This window comes from Sylvia atricapilla, chromosome 10 (genome assembly GCF_009819655.1).
Source record: "Sylvia atricapilla isolate bSylAtr1 chromosome 10, bSylAtr1.pri, whole genome shotgun sequence".
In the NCBI taxonomy this organism is placed as follows: Eukaryota; Metazoa; Chordata; class Aves; order Passeriformes; family Sylviidae; genus Sylvia; species Sylvia atricapilla.
Genome location: NC_089149.1, coordinates 24186255 through 24204044, shown reverse-complemented (window position 1 = coordinate 24204044; position 17790 = coordinate 24186255). Strand labels below are relative to the sequence as shown.

At 40.1% G+C, this 17790-nt stretch overlaps 1 protein-coding gene across 1 annotated transcript in view; it reads left to right on the top strand.

The window, feature by feature from the left end:
* Positions 1-2667: 2667 nt before the first annotated feature.
* Positions 2668-17790, top strand: part of SLC9A9 (solute carrier family 9 member A9) — a 175005-nt gene continuing 159882 nt past the window's right edge. Inside the window, exons 1-4 of the mRNA XM_066326367.1 lie at positions 2668-2978; positions 8555-8757; positions 11618-11695; positions 12279-12355. Of these exons, the coding sequence (XP_066182464.1) occupies positions 2804-2978; positions 8555-8757; positions 11618-11695; positions 12279-12355 (533 nt within the window). The 5' untranslated portion in view covers positions 2668-2803. The remainder of the gene's footprint in view (positions 2979-8554; positions 8758-11617; positions 11696-12278; positions 12356-17790) is intronic.

Here is a 17790-nt window from a genome sequence, read left to right as displayed (position 1 = left end):
GCAGAAGGATCACAAGTCTTGGGAGATTAAAAGTCCAGTTCCATTCACTTCAATGTATATTCATCATAATTAGTACAGTATTTTAATAAGTCAGTAAAACAGTCTCTGAACCAAGGAGAGAAAAAGAAAACCCAAGCAGACTTTACCTTCTGGATAGAAAGCTGCATTCCAGTAAGCAGAAATTATTTTTAAAGCTATTTCAGCTAAGTGTAATAGGTGTAGCATAAAGATACATCGATTATATGGATTTATTTCTGTCTCTAGAGGCTCTGAGACCCACGTAGATTGAATACCAGCAATATCAAATAATAAAAACCAGAGTCTGACCTCAGAAAAAAAAGAGAGAACCAGATCAATAGTGTGCAACAAATAAACTGGTTTCATAGGAAGTTCTAAGCAGTAGAAGAGATTTTAAAATGCACAGAGGCCTGGCAGGTATAAATGATGCTTAGCCCTTACTGTGGGTTTAGTGGCCTTAGCCCAGTGTTTCCTGGGCAGTTGTGTGTCAGAGCAGGAGCTAGCAAGGCAGATCTTCTTGGCTGGAATGGATTAGAGAAGGATAACCACGTGTGAGCCCACTAATCCTGTTCCAGTCTGTCTGGGGATTTTAGGCAAGTGAGCTGTGACAGAACATTTGTTATCTGTGTACTCACAAAGTGGTTGATTTCTCCGTTTCAGAGTTGGTTTGGCTTGGTCTTCTAATTATATATACAGATGCACTTGTTTTCAAAGTTTGCTTTTACTCTTGTCTGTATCTTTCCTATGTAGAATTGCCAGTGGTGCTAAAGCATAGTATCTTTGCTTGGAATTCCCACTAACTATAATTTATTACAATTTTTACATTATGCTCCTTTTCTGACTTTGTCTTCAAAGGTGAGAATCCCTCTACTGATTTACAAGACTCTTCTTGCTTTCTATTCTATCTGTATAGTTTCTGTGAGAGAAGACTTCTACATCTGCCAAGCTAAGGATTATTGCTCGGTGAAATGTATATAAGGTGGACACAGAAAACAAGACCACTACCTCTTGTTCATTAAAATTCCATGCCAGAGGAGATGAAGCAAATATTAATTGTAATAAGAACACAGTATTGTGAGAATTACTTGATGTACTGCCTTCCACAAAAGCTTCCACTTGTTTTGTCTCTTTCACCTGTTAAGTAATATTCAAAATATCTTCCCCATGAAAACTTTCTTCATTCACCTGGTGGTAGCCTGCTCTTAAAGCCAAAATGTACCTTTCTATTTTATCAAGTTCCCTCCCTTCTTAATTTATCATCTGTTATCAATATTGGAAATATGATGCAGCTGTTGCAACAGATTGTTTTCCTCTGTAACCTGCAAACCAACTAAAACTTGGAGAGAAGTTATTCCATTTTTAGAAAGGGAAATTGCTGAAGGCCCTTTATAACCCTAAAAATAGGTTTACCTGAAATGATGTGGAAGACCTGAGGAAAAAAAAAAAATCAGATTACCTGATCACATTGCCAACAGTTTTTCAAGTAAGACCTTACTGCAAACCCAGGTAAGGTTTTCTGAGTCCGTGCTGTTTTTCTGTGTGTTTTCCATGGGGTCATTTTCTCAGTAGAACTGCTCCTAATGTACTCAGACTCATCCTTCTTTACAAAACTGTAACATAACTGTACATAAAAACTTGCTAAAGAAACACTGGAGAGGTGATTTGGCTTACTTTAGCTCAAGAAGTTTCTGGCTCTGTGTAGCTCTAATAAAATCACATGGCATACAAAGAACAATAATACAGCCACGCCAGTCCAGACAGGTGTAACAAAACTAACAGGACTGAAACACTTCATACAGGCTCTTCTATTACCCACAGCTTTCGCTTCATCTCTGCTCCATGTACAGCTCTGAACATTTGAGGCACCCCTCTACATAGCCTGTAGGTGCCAAATGACACCAGATTAATAAAAGCAAAAGGTATTCTTAAGGTCCTGCACCACTTAATTCCTATATACTTCCCCCGACAATGCAAGTATAAAATACAAACATCTTGCAACAGTTATCCTGCCTTTTTCCAGTTTCTGCCTTAATGGAATTAAATAAATCAAAATGTGTGAATAGCAGAAATTATGAAAAGTATATTCCAGTGCATTTTATTCAGTTCACTATGGGCATTTAAATACTTCTAATTCCAGGTAATTGGACTCTTGCTTTTATGGAGCTCTGTCCTCTGGCAGGATCAATACAAGTGCCTAAACCTTGAAATCCTTATCCATTGATATGTTTTCTTCTGTCTTTCCACCACAGTAAAGTGCCACCTTTATTCTATGTGATTTACATTTAAACGTGGGAAAGAAGAAAGGTTGTTAAACTTCCAAAATGTAGTAAAGGTTGTTATGCTTTTTTTTTAACGTAATATTTTTCTATCTTAAACTGTGAAGACAAAACAGGACTCCTAGGATTCAGATGGGCTGTAAACGCCATGAAAAAAAGCATAATGAACACACACTGAGTTTTACAACAGAATTTTAGAAATGGAGAGTCTGATCCTGGGAGGCAGTTTGTGCATCCACAGCCAGAGCCAGCGCAGGCCAGCGACACAATCGTAACATTAAAAATGAGACAGGGCAGCTTTAAGAGAGAAACAGGAAGCTGTAACTAGAATCCAGCTGAATTCTGAGCTGGGGCACTTTACCATGAGGCTGCAAATGAAACAGATGTGCTTGCTGTGAATTTCTGTAGTGTTTGGAGTTTTCGTACTAAAGGTGACAACTCTCCTTCCTGTGATTTTTTTTTTCTTTTTTTTTTTTCTTTTTTTGCATACTTTCTAGAAAGGGAATGAAATGGAGAAGTTGAAGAAATATATGTCAGTGAAAGATGAAGATCACTTCTATCATCAGGGAGCTGTGGAGCTGCTAATCTTTAACTTTCTACTCATTCTTACAATATTAACAATTTGGTTGTTTAAAAACCATCGATTCCGTTTTCTGCACGAAACTGGAGGAGCTATGCTTTATGGTGAGTATAAATTCAAGTGCCAGCATAACATCAGACTAGTTGCATATTTATGATCAGGCACTTGAGATCAAGTGCTGACAAAGCTCAGAAATGTGCTGAATTAAATGCCATCAGCTCCATAAGTGTACAGTCAAATAATGATGTGACAGCATCTCTCCTGAAGCAGCCAGAGGCTGCCTTGACAGGGGAGCAGCTGTGAGGAGCTGGTTCCCCCCAGCATGGGCATTCTCCTCCTCTGGGCTCAGACAGAGCTGGGCAGTTTCATCTTTACAAAAGCACTTTGCCTGGGTTTTTACAACATTCAAAGCTGTTAGTCTAAGGAGCCTTGTGGATACAGACATGTTGTCTAATAAAGTTTAAATGATCTCGGGAGCTTTCTCTTGGCTTTGCTCTATGCCTTTGAAAAACACACTGAAGAATGTGTCTCGAGTTTGCTCTCAATGCTGTCATTGTGGGGTAACTTTGGTTTGCGTGTCTAGCTCTAATCTTTTATGAAGTTTTGCCATGTTGCATTTGGCTCTGAAGGAGAGCTCTCTGCATTATCCCCTGCGTACTCTCTGGTTCAGTGGTACACACACGTGTAATGCTTTCTCTTGTCATTCTCTCAGTGCTGTTTCCCTCTGACTCTGCTGCCATCAGGTCCATACAGGGGGGCAGACTGTCAGAATGGGAGACAGGAACCAACAGCTCAGTCATTACCTGACTGCTGGCCTGTTCTGACACATTCTGTGCACACCACATCCTCTGGCAGTGTAATACCCCAAACTGATTTTGAAAAGATGGGTGCCTCTGCTGCTGTGGCTTCCTTCTCACCATTGTGCTGTTTGCCACGTGCAGCTGATGGCATTTTCTGAAGATTTAGACAAAAGCCAGTCAAAACAGAAATTAAATATGGGCAAATGCAAAACAAACAAACAAAAAAAAGTATGGAATTAGAGATTTGTCATTTGGTTCTGTTTTTCTGCCTGCTCAGAACATACTCTGTGCATTATGAGGATAACCTGCTGATATTATTTTGATTGGGTAAAGATCAGTGCTCTGGCAGGACAGAGCTTTTGAATTATTAAAATATTCCTCATGATTGTAAATAAACTATCTCTTTAGTCTTGCATTATTTATGGCAACCTTCAAACAGGGAAAAAAAAATTATCTGCAGGATGCAAAAAGCTAAGGAGGTGCTTCTTATCCTTCAAAATTTGGGGTATGTGTGTAGTTATAGCTACCATAGAATGGCATTATTAAAAAGAAAGTGACATTTCAGAAGTCATAAGAGAGGTTGTCAGATCAACAGGCAGCAACTTCGGAAGAAAATCCTCATGACACCAAGCACTGACAGTGGGACAAGTCCTGCCCTCACTTAGTTTTGCCTTCCCTATCCAAAAACTCTGATTTCTACCTTTTCTGCACAAAAAGAGGTCCCAGTCCTTACAGTTTGCTTTGCCCCAGCCCATTGAGCTCTTTATTGGATATGTGGATTGCAATACAATGAACTGATAATTTGGCATCAAGTGACAGGATACAGGCACTTATTGCAGAGTGTGTCCCACAGGATGACAGGTGGGTCCGTATTCCTCAACTATGCCCTTAGGGAAGTAGCAGTGGAGATGACAGGGAAGGCAAAGTGTGAGGAACACCAGGGGAAAAAACAGAAAGTCAAAAACAGGAAGTTTTACAGTTGCTGCAAAGTGCTGAACAGCCACAAATTGAGCATAGCCTGATAGAACGTTCTATTTAAAGTAGAGAACAAATGAAAGGGTGGATTGGCTTTTCTTTTTTTTTTCCCTTTTTTTTTAATAGGCTCCATAGGAAAACAGTTTTAGGCTGAATACTACCAGCTAGAAAAAGAGAAAACCATGCTGTTCATTTAGAAACTTGAATAGCTGAGGTGGGTTTTTTTTAATCAAAGCAATGGCTCAACAATAAGTATAACTATATTTAATTTTAATATCTTTCTACAAAGTAAAAAAAAAATTTAAATAATGCCAAATTAATTCACAAGAACTAATTCAATATTATTTCACAAAGTGCATATATATAGAGAGAGAGAGATAGCAAGGCATTTAGCTTGAAAGTATTTAAAGAGTCAAACTGTTTTGTTTGTTTTGAAACCAAACTGAAAAGTCACTCACAAACAATGAGGAAGAACACAGACTCACCTGTTCATTCATTCCTTCCTTGGTTTTCCTGAGTCTCACAGAGCAAGTTTCTCTGCCCGTTGTAGTTGGGTTTGACAAACAGACCACAAATAGCAAACTCAGCTTAATTCCTGATTCCTGTATCCCAGATAGGAGAGTTTCCTGTACAAGAGCACCCTCAGGAATAGTGTGGGAAATGATCTACAGCAGCACTGATGGAAGCAAAGCCACTTGCCTGCCGATAAAACACCAAAACGCCTGTAGCCACCTCCTGCAAGGCCAGATGTCTTTAAATGCCTCAGCCATAAACCATTAGGTACCAAATTCCCCATACAAGAGCTAAGTCCCGGCCCTTCACATCAACGCAGCAATAGTCCAGAGCTGTACAGTGACAAACTGAGTGCAAATATCCAAATTCCTCATTCTCCCCTCAGGCATCAGGCTCACATAGAGGTACCACCACTCAGCTCCCAGTGAGAAGCTAAAACACTCCTGCAAATAGACAGCCAGAATTGAACTTCAACAACAAAAAACCCAAACGAGCGGCATCCCAAGCTGTGCCTTTTATATGGGAGGTTAATTACCAAATTTCAATTGAAATTGTTCTCAGCTTGAGTAATTGTCTCCCCTAGGGAGTGGGAGGTACCCCCGAGGTGGAGCTGAGGCTGGTTGCAGATGTGCCAGCCTTCAGTGTTGTGCTCCATGGGATTAGTTGATCAGACTGGAAGAAAAACATGAAAAGGCTGAATGACAGAAGAGCCATTGTAGTATTCACATAAAATGGCTTTGGGTTGCAGGGGTTAGAGGAGTTTCAGCAGGTTTTGAGGGGCCAGGTTTAGGTTTTGACAGGTGTGCAGAGGGAAAGCTGACTTCACAGCAGCCCTTTGCAGCCCCTTCTGAGGATCCCATTTACTGTGTTTGAAAGTGAGGCACAATCACTCCTGGAGTCAGCTCTGGGGGAGGTGTCTAATGATGAACGCCAGGGTTCTCATACCTTCTAAACCCAGTATGCCTCTTGTGTGAAATAATTGTCGTTGCCTTCTTGTTGGTGTGTTCTGAGTATCCCTATTTCTCATAGGCAGAAATGGATGGAACAGGTCCCAGAAACAGGAATCTCTGAGCCTCAGTAAAGCAGAGTATTTCACTGTATTCCTGATTACAATGTTCACAATGAAGAAGCGTTGTTGGGACTCAGAAGACAGTATGGGAAAATCACAATTAAGGCAGAAACTGACTTTTTGTAGCGGTGAGGTGAAGAGAGGAGCATCATTCTTGAGACAAAGAAATTTGAAACAAAATCTTAAATATTTGGAAAAATCAAGTCATTACTAAAACTGCATCCCTGAGTGTCATCACTATGGAAAGCATTTAACAGATGACTAGATGAAATCCTGAGGAAAGAACGGTCCTGTTTAGCTCAGGAGTTTGGCACAATGACTTTAAAAATCCTTCCAGTGGTCACATCCATTATTAATGATTTTATCCTGCTTCTACTGAAGAATCTGGAAAACCTGTATTGTCTTCTATTGAAGCGAGACTGAGCTGTAGTTAAAATGAGATTTTGCTGCAAGATCCAACTTCAAAGTACAGTTGAGACTTTCTTAAAGAAATGTGTAACATTAGTGACATCCTTTTCTGTTTCAATGCTGCATTTAAATAAATGTGCTTAAAACACTTCTCGAATAGTCTTTTTCTGCCTGTGTCCTTGCACAGGCCTTGGTGAATGTCTACAGAATACTTTTGTTACCTGAGCAGATTAAGTAATACCTGGTAACAGAGGTGTATCAGAGGCTGTAGTTTAAATCATTGAGTCATAAGGACAAACATGGTAAAGGAAAACCTGTAAGTTTTCTGCTCCAGAAAATGAAAAATATCAAGTCTTGTTCAAGCATAAAATTAAGTTGAATTTTTAATGTATTTGAAATTGAATTTAAAAATTAAATATGTGATTCTTCTAGAGGAAATCTAGTAAAAATAAGCTGAAAACCCTGACAGTTTTAACTAATGAATGGTTTCCTGGTTTCTGACCCATGATTTTGGCCATCTGGGCTGTGGAAGTCGTATTTCATAGCTGCACATGCAGTGCTTGCTTCCCTTTACATATCCATACTTTCCCCTAGCATTCGGAGGGATTCTGCCTTTTACTGCAGCTAGATTTATTATCTGATTTATTGCAGGAATGCTGTGTAACTTTAAAAGGAGGTCTTGGGATTTTCTGCAGCTTATTGTAACCCTTTATCATTTACAGAAAGCAACCATAGTAAACAATAGGTTCTAAACAAGCACAGATGCATGCACACACTAAACCAGGCAATACAGCTGTTACTCAGCATCACTCCAAGAAGCTCCAAACTTGACTTACAGGTATGCCAGGAATCTGCAGTTCCAAGAGTCTCTGTTAGGAGAAGATGTGACACTAACAAGGGTTTTTCAAGGTCCTTGTGATCACTTGTATCGCCTTCTGATTATGGGATCAAACTAAAACTGTAACATCCTATTTTGCAGATGCTTCTCTGATATTTCATGTAATTTAATTTCTTTCTTATCTTTTAATAGTCAGTATATCTATCTAGATGTTTGGGTGTCTTCCATCAATATTTCATCTGAGCATTCTTAGCACTTTATGAATGTGTTAATAATTAGTAACTGTAAAGCTGTTTGTTCTATACATGGGACTTAAAGCATACAGGACATAAAAGAAGTATGGAAATTAAATTTGAAACCAAATCAAAGTCTCTGAGGGAGGAAATAATCTCAGTAATGTTATCTAGCTAAATATTACCTCTCCAAAAGCAAACATGCAGCCTCCCACTAGAGCCAAAAAAAAAGAGCCATACCATCCAGAGGATGGCTGCAGTACATTTTGCTTTCTGTTAATTGTAAAGGGAAACAAAATATCTGTCTTAGGTAAGAGCCCACAATTGTAGAGAGTCTTATTGTTCCTTTCCCTTCTTCTTGGTTTTATTTTTCTATGTTTATACAGTCTCAAAAACGCAGTTTTCTACAGAAAGCAGAATGTGCCTGAGGATGTGTCAGAGTTTTGTCCCCACAAATGAAGTGTGTAAAATACCCAACAGCACAGCTGATGTTTATATGCTCTGTTCAGCACATGTGTTGTGCAGACATTTCCCTGGTCTAAATAACTATTGAAAATGCAGTGGATGAGAAAACCCAGTTAATTATTATGCCAGCAACAGGATCAGAAAAACAGCAGCACGACTGTGCACATGTCAAACCAACATTGCATTGTAATGAAATTACCATTTTGGAAGAATATTTTGTGGTCATCCATGAAGTGTTGGGACGTGTTCTGTAAATGGAGAAACACTGAGAGGTATCTTAGCTTTGGCATAGCTATTTTTTTTTTCTCTAAATGTGTGGCATCAAATGCTTAAAAGTACTAGATTATCTTTCATTTTTCTTTTTTTCTTTATTCTCCAGGCCTTGTAATGGGATTAATTATACGGTATGTGACAAAATCACCAGATGTTGAAAGTGGCACTGTTTATGAATGTGAAAAGCTGAAATCTGGGCCATCCACTCTGCTTATTAATATAACTAATCAGGTCTACGAATATCAGTACAAAAGAGAGATCAGCCACCACAATGTCAATGGTCACCAGGGCAATGCAATGCTTCAAAAGGTAAAACCTATCTTATTTTTTGCTCTGAACTCTGTCAGATATTTATTTTCACGCTTGTGAGAGGAAAACAAGCTTCAAGTTAAAATGAGACAGAGAGTCTATCCTGAATTAAGAGTGGGCAAGGCAGGTGAGGAAGAAGAGCAGTAAAGGAAAGGAAGTGTGGTACAACCCTGACCATCATTTATCTCCAAGCTGACTGTGCACTCCACAATGTGGCCTGAGCAGTTCCAAATGACAGTCCCAGCTCCTGCAGACACTGTCATTGCACAGTGTTACCTTGGATTCATTGCCACTAAGCCTTTATAAATGCCACTGATACCTTCATTTTTCATCTGTCTTCAAAGTGACTTGCTCTGGCAGGATAATGCAAGGGGAGGTTACCTCCTGTGGATAACACAGGAAACTGCAAACTCTAAACATTTTTCAAAACACAAACTTGTTAAATATGTACTGAATGTACACTTAAATTCATCACAGCATTCTCGTACATTCTTCCACTCCTGCAGTGGTCCTCAGTAGGGTCTTCACTGCCATGGGGAGACAGCACTGAGGCAATTCAGGCTGGACACAAAAAGGGAAGTGTGGGAGAAAATTTACAGTCTTTCACAATGTCATACCTTTTCTTTTTTCCATGCATAAAAAAAAAATTACTTTGTTACTATAGTCTTTCCCTGCCCATGTAATATTTGCTTCTTATAATGTTCACTTTTTTTTGTTGTTTTTAATGGCAGCCATTTGAAGAACACTGGAGTGCAGAGGCACTTTTAAAAACCTGCATTTTGTGCTCAAATACCTTGTGTATTCACATGAAGCTCCTAAACCTTTACCAATGGCTTTTTTACAATATTGCAATGTATTATTTTGCTTTTTTCCAAGTATTATTGTTTGTCTAGCACAGTAATACATGATCCTGCATATTATATGGTTACTGCTAGGAAAACTTTTAAGTTATGCTCAGAATGTACATTGGGGAGCTCAGCAGAATTAGGATTTTACCATCTGCTCAAATTTCTTGCTGATGCAGCACCATTGTGTGCCTGTCTGCTGTTGCTGCCAGACTTGCCCTTCTCAGAAGGAACTAGACTGTCAAGGACCATTAGAGTTGTGGTGGGTGGAGACAGGAAAATACTGTGGCAGTCAGACTGATGAGGTTTTGCTGAATCTCCATCCTTTTCCCTGCTACTTGGTTGCATTTGCAGCTTTATCTTGGTCAAAGTGCAAGTTTAGTTTCCAGGACGTATGTACTAATTCATTAAATCTGATCAGCTTTATCAGACCTGGCTCTGAAGCTGACTTAGGAGAAAGCAGGAGCAATGACTTGCACAGAAATTTCTCTTGCCCTTACAGAGAACTGCCCAATCTTGTTTCCATAGTCTCACTTTGCTGGAAGGCTCTTAACTGTGAATTTAGTTCCTCTGAATTATCGGAGAGACCTCAGTCTGCCTGGATTTTCAGTTGTTTTTCCTTCAAAATTACCTGGCAGATGCCCTCTTGAAAAGAAAATAAATTAAAAAGGAAAGGGGGATGAATCCAGCTGCATTTAGGAGACAATAACAATGCCTGGCAGCCTTTCTGACTGGCAAAAGCACAAATGTAAAAAACAGAAAGCATGATCACACCATGCTCTGGGCTTTGTACAACTGCAATTCCCTTTTGACTGCACTAAAAGCGTTTACTTAGTGCCTTTTACCAGAGACAATAGATTGTGCCATGACTTACAAACATGTATTCTTCAGAACTTGATTTTGAATAATAAAACATGCAGTCAGGATTTCTGATGCCCACAGAAAAGATATTTTAACATATCTGCTGAATTAATTCCAGAATTAGCATTTGAGAATGTTGGTTCATAAATGAAGAAGATCCATTTTCCATCAGGTTTTCAGTGATGGTGCCAGCACAGCGAATGTTGCTGGCAGGTTATTTAGCTAGATGTTTTAGCTTTGTAATTCAAAGTGAGCAGGATGGAAAAAAGTCTCTGCTCTCACTTCCTGTTTAGTGAATCAAGCTGTCTGTTAGTAAGAAGGCAGAAGTAATTTTGTAGGCAAGTCTTACTCTTTTGAAGGAAAATAATCTAGAATACTGTAGTCTTAAAATATCTCTTCATGTGAACAAAGGAGCTGCAAGCCTTTGCACTAATTACCTCCTGTCTCTGAAGAGTATTGATATAATATAGCCCACTGACAGAACACTAAGCACTACACAGGCTTATTTAATTTGGGGGGGTTTGTCTCCAGCAACACCGTTATTTTAAAGAGAATTCTCTTCTATGGAAAGCTTTTTTGTAATAAATTGCAATGGCTGAGCAATGTCCTTGGTCTTTCTCTGTGCCAGAAGTTGAAGGCCAATAAGATCAGTGCATTTCTTCATTCTAGCATTACTTTAAAACTTTTGATGGCTATTTTATAAATAATTTCCTTCAAAGGAAATGTTACATTTGTTTTGGTGGAGTAGGCCTTTTATCACCCTTCTGTACATGGGGAATTGAGGCACAGCACTGCTGATGTGTCTTTCCTGAAAGTGACCAGGAGATCCATGTCTGAGCCAGGAGTTATGTCATGGGACTGTCAAGTTGGATGTGTGGGAGGGCAGCTGCTGTCACAGGTATGCTGCTTTTATTGTGTAATGTAGCAGATGACTGATTTCCTTCTTGAAGGAATACTTGTCAAGTAGTAATCTGCATCTGTAAGATGTAAGGAGCTACACATTTATACTTGCAAAAAACCTACTCAGAATAATCCCACAAACGGTGGAGGTGAGCCTGAGATCAAGTCCTGATAAGAAGATACAATTAAAAACTATCATATCAAATGAAATGCTGCTTTATTTGTCCTTACCTCTCTTTTGTCCTTTCTAACAGATGACCTTTGATCCTTCCATCTTCTTCAACATTTTGCTGCCACCCATTATATTTCATGCTGGATACAGTTTGAAGAAGGTATGTGTCTTTTCCTCATGTGACAAAAGGGACTGAGTGTGGCTGCTGCTCTGCAGAGCCAACAGCCCAGTGACAGAGGACAGTCAGCTAACAGTTTTATTGCCTGGGAAGAACTTGGCAAGAGCGGATTAAAATGAATGATTCGTGGCCCTCATTCTGCTCTCCTTCTGTCCCTGTGCAAAGATCTGATGGTGCAGTTTATAGCACTTAGGCCACCCTGTTTTCATTCACTTGGAATGCTGTGAGCTGCAGGCAGGAACAGCCTGTGTTTCATGTCCTGCCTGATCAGGACTTTGCTCAAGGGATGGGGTTGTGATACCATTTGCATCAGGTATTTCCAAGGTGAGCTTATGCTCTGATTCTGAAACATTTGGCCAGATACATAAAAAAGAGGGAACTTTGATGGCATTCCACCAGGGGGAAAAAAATAAACGCCTTTAAGTTGTACTTTCCAGTATTGCTCCATCTTCTATACAAGAAATGTGTTGTAACAAATGGCACTTCCAGATGTGTTTCTACTTGGTCTGAATGCTGGTTTATTTACTATACAACAAAGGACTTTCTTTTAATCTTTCCTCCCCAGAGACATTTTTTTCGTAACTTAGGATCAATTTTAACCTACGCCTTTTTGGGAACTGCCATCTCCTGCATTGTCATAGGGTAAGTGAGTGCCTTCTGCTGTTATCATCTGCTTGGTATTTCTTTCAATTAAAAACTAAACTGTGAAAAGAATTGCAGAGCTTCCATGGTCAATACACTTAGCAACTGGTGTATCAGATAAAGTAATTCCTGCTCAGGGGATGCCAAGATGGAAAAGGCAAAACCTGTGGATAGCCAAAAACTGTCACAGGCATTGGGACAAATAATAATTGGGAATAAATGCAGATAGAATCTACTACAAAAAGAGATAAAGATCCAAAGGATCTTAAGGTAGAGAGTAGTAAGCACTGGGCCTTGCACTGTGCTCCTGTACAAACCCACAGCCCCCTCTGGAATCGCTGCAGAGAAGGCAGTAATATATTCAGAGCAGGGCTTGTGTGAATGTTTGCATAATGTACATGTCAGGATAAGAAGGAGATAATGACTGCATGAAGAAGAAAGATGATATGAAAACTTTACTGAAGGGAATGAAAAGCAAGTCCTAAAAGGAAAATATGTCCTAAGAGAGAAAGGGTGAAGAACTAGCCGCTGTTAGAAAAAAAAAAGGGCAGAACCTTGAGGTACTTCTGTATTTCAGTGCTGTAGACAAATATTTTGTGCGCAGGTATGATAAAACTTCTCATTATATGAGCACAAGACACAGATGTGCAGTACTTTGATACCCGCAGGCTGAAGCTGTGTGTGTCTGCAGCCTGCACTGGGGCTGTGCTCCTGCTGCCTGAGTTACAGAGCTCTGTGTGAGCCCTCCCGGGGCTGCCTCAAGTGCCAGGGCACAGCCTGTAACAAAGAAGGACCAGACTTCTCTTTGTCAACCAGAAACAGCTGGGAAATATCATTAATAAAGAACAGAAACATCATTTGGGTTCGCTGCAAACTCTTAGAGGGCTAAAACGTTGCCATGGAACACACGGATACAATGGTGCCTGTCTGCTCTTTGTGAGTCTTTTGTGTGAAAGGCCTCAAGAAAGAGGAGCTGTGTGGAATTTGAGTGAAAAGGCTATAATCAGATATTCCCACTGGGGCTGGGGGAAGGAGAAGAGAGATTGGTTTTTTAGTGAAGATTGTGCCAAAATGTACTTGCTTTCAGCGAAGTGCTGCTCTAAGGAACGCCTGCCTGTATTAGCTGTAAGACTCTCCCCAGCCACTCAACACACATGAAAGACTCAAAGCTTTCCCAGCAAAGCAAAATTATGCCCTTCACACCAAATGTGACTAGCAAGGATCCATGCAGAGAGATGCCATGGGGGAAGGGGGAACTGCCCCTCTGCCAGCCCTGTTGTCTGCAGAATTGCTGAAGTGGTCCCCTTCATGGTGAAGTCTGCTGACTCCAGGTCTGCATGACATGAGATCGTATAAGATCCAGTCTTTCAACAGATCTCTTCTCTGTTAGTGGTCCCAGCTTCCTGTCTTCTGATGAGTAGTGTAGAATAATCACTGAGACAGCGCTTTCTTCCTGAGAAAAACCACACAGGCCAAGTCTCTCTGAGGCCCAGACTGACACAGGGCAGTCCTTTGCTGTAGGAGACTTCTTGAGTTTCATACTCAGAGAAAACTTTGGTTGGAAGCAATGCCTGCATGTCTGCAGCCATCCAGAACTCTGGGATATCTGTTCCAGTCTTAACCACCCTCACTACCGAGTGTCTTTCTGTTTATCCAGTTGGAATTTCCCTTGCTTCACCTTGTAACTTTTGCCTCCCATCCTTTCCATGTGCAGCCTTCAGAAGGTGGCTTCGTGTTCTCTGTACCCCCCTGAAGACAGCACTTAGCTCCTCTCCCCCATCTGCACGAGAAAGCTCAGCTTCTGTCCCTTCTCACACTCCACAGCTCTCAAATTTCCTTGGTGGCTCTCTGCTGAGCTGTTCTCTCTCTGTCTTCCCCGTAGTGGAGTCCAAAATGAAATATTCTATTCCACGTGTCACCTCCCAGCTGCCAACAGAAGACTAAAAGGCTTCTCTTGGTTTGCTCACTGTTCTTCCATGAACACAAATGTGGTTTGCAGTCACAGTTGCTCTTGTGAAGTCGCATTCTGATTTGTGCTCCATTTGATATCCTCCAGGACTCCGGGGGTTTTCTGCACATACTCGTGTGGGACTGCTGCACAGGGCTGCTCTGCTCGTCCATAGGTGCCTCACTTTTGCCTGTGTATTATGGCCACTGTCAGCTGGAGCACCACTGAGCCGATGCTACTCAGTGAGTGCATGAAAACTGGGCTCCTGAAGTACCAAATGAACATCTGCCCCCTCTTTCCTTTTCTTATTTTTTACATCTTAGGAAGGAGCGGGGAGAAGGACCTAATGTTAACTTCTAGACTCTATTTTTAATAAACTGTGCTGGGGTGCATCTTCCAGAGTTGGCATCTGTCACAGATATTTTCTATTTCGATAATGGAAGAGTGCTTAAGTATTTGGAAAAATCTTGACACTGTGGTAACAACCTATCAGAGCAACATATTGAACGGCAGAGGGTGTAGAACTATTTGCATTTTTTCCCCTCTTGAAATCCTTTTGACTTCTTTGATCAGCATTCTCAGTGGCAGCCGGGGCCAATATGCCTGTGCATGGGAGCACTGACATCATTAAGTTGGTCTTATCTGTGATTTTTCTTTTGGTTTCACTTGGGTTCTCTCCCAAGTGAATTGCAATGCGAAAACCACATTTTCACTATTCAGAATGCAGCATGTTTGCAGTCACTTACTCATATTGTTCCAGGCCATCTACTACATTTGGCAAGGCCTGATTTTTCTGGAATTTAAAGCTCTCTGTGTGCAACTCAAATAACAAATGTATTTGCAGAAAATGTAGGCCAAGTTTTATCTTTCTTTGTGGCTGCAGTTAGAATTTTGCTTGAATAAAGCTGAGATAAAAAATGGGTTTTGGATCAGAAAAAGTAGAGTAATTATAGTTTTGAGCAAATGAAGTTACGAAATGCAAATAACTGATAGTAGTGGTGTCAGGAAAAATCATTCCGGGATGATTCCTGTTTGAAGAGGAAAGATTTTTTTATTAGCTGCTCAGTTTGCACAACCTTCTCCTGGGGAGACAGGACTTCATATTTCAACAGGAGCCACAGGTGGTTAGTTTGGCTCAATTCATTCCAGTATGTCTGTGAGCACGTGGATGCTGCATTTACAGTAATGTCAGATCCCTTCATAACAATCAGTGCTCAAAATTCAAGTTCTAATTAAAAAACCCTCATAGAATCAAAGTATTTCTTTTGTGCGTCTGTGTTTAACTGCAGTGAGTAACAGTTTGGACAAAGTCTCTTCTGACATTTAAATTCAAGTGTGAGGAATAAGTCATCATACTTTATTCTCACAAGCAGTCAAGAATCCTTTCCTTTGCCATTCCTCACCATTCTACAAATGAATATTCAAATGCTGTCTGGATGTGATCACTAAATGCTGGGACTATAATAATACATAATAATAAATATAATTAATATAATATAATATACTTTCTAAATTCTTTCTTTTAGAAACTGAATCTTAAATGGTGTCACTTAAAAACAGAACATTTTTTCATTTCTATACAGAGACAAATACATAATAAGTAAATTTTTTTAAAAGAGAAGAAAAAAGGAGCATCAAGAATATCAAATACGAATCGAGATTTTGTTTTTAATCATGAGATTAGATTTCCCATCATAACTTTTTATAAAAGTAGACATTCTTCTTTCAAATGTCTGTGATATCAAGATTCCACCATCACATGAAATTTTTTCTTCACTCTTAACTGTATTGTTATAGCAGTGCCTCTTTGTGCCTTCTAAACAATGTCTTGGGCAGAATTAATAAGATTGCTGCTCAATTGCAGCACTAGCAAGAAACATTCGACTTCCCCTTGAACAGTTTACCTGGGTGAGATGCCTCCTGACACAACTGTCAAGTCAGAGGTTGAGTTCTGTCATTGTTATAGCTACCCAAACATTATTTTAAAAGTGAGGAGATGTACCCAAAAGCTTCAGCCGGAAGGAATTGTGGTTACTGAGCTCTGCAAGACTGGGGGATTTTTTTTTTTTATTTTCAGAAGTATTTTGGTAGTTTGGCAAAGGCTAGAGGGGAGTTAGTGAGGTTATGGGTGTGTTTATTACTTTCTGCCGGAAGCTTAATGGGATCTATTAATGGGGTCTGCTGATAGGGAACAGCACTGAGTTTATAATCTGGCTGTTCTTTCTCACTGGAGGGCTATGGATAGACTTTACAGCTTGGAAATGAAACACTTGTAGCTATGTGCTCCAGCAGAGCAAATGTTGTTTGGCTTGAATTTACTGTGTGGTGCTGTGGGATTATTCTTCTGGATTTTGGAACTCTTTCTGCAAGGGAAAAAGGGGCCAGGTTAAGGGTAACAAAAAACAAAACCTTCTCTGTTAAAGAGCTCTCCACAAACTAAAAAAATACCTTTACAAAGATTATCTGCTGCTGCACCATCTAAGTTCTTGCCTTCCAGGTGATAACTTTTGTATTAATTTAGGCCTAATTCATTTACAAGTAATATTTTTTCCTAATTAAAATGCATGTACTGCATGTTCCCATCAAATGACATAAAAAAAAAAACCCAGGTCCATCTTTCCTCCACACACCACTTGTAAATAGCAAATGCTTAACCTCCCCACAAGCAAGAATAAAAGCTTTATTTTTGGTACAAACAGAAACTGGGTGAGGAGGAGTGTTAAAGTATCTCAGTGCTGTTGGAATTAACTGAGGGAGAAAGAGGGAAAAATTATATATAGAATTGCCTTCCTCAGTGGTAAACCCCCCTGAACATCAGATGTCTGACTTCAATAATTTCTCACACTCTTTTGAAGCCAGATACTCAGCCTCTGAGTGGAAATAAAGACAAGACTAGTAAGAAAACTTTCCCTGAGTGTAGTATAACTGTTGTAAGAGTACAGTGGCTGTGCTGGTACCCCTTTTTGAGGTTTTGGCTGCTTCCATGTCCCATCTTGGAGTGAATGCAGGCATTTTCTTTCAGTCATGAGACTGTATTGCCTCGGTTTTGCATTGACTTGAGGAAACAAACCCAACAGAGATTATTCAGCTGAAAAATCAAGCTCTGTCTCTCCACATTTCTCCAAAGGCAGATGAACACCGAGCCCCAGCAGGAAAAGAGCTGATGTTTAGTTGTTCATGTGCAGCTTAGTTGCCCAAAGCAGTATCTTTGATTCTTTGGTCAGTCCAAATCTGAGGTAATTCCACTGCAGTCTGTGGAGCTGCCACCTGCAACTCAGAGCTGCAGTTGCAAGAGGTAGTTGCTGCTTCTCACTTTTGTTCAAAGGTGTGTGTTGAATCCAAAACGGGCTTGTAAAGTGTAATTTTAGAGAAGTTTGAAAATATACACCGACAGGGAGTCAAGAGGGAAGGGGCTTCCTCATAGCCATGACTTGGAGAGTTCTGGCAGGTCTAAAAGTGACAAAGTTATTTTTAAAAGCACCTCCTA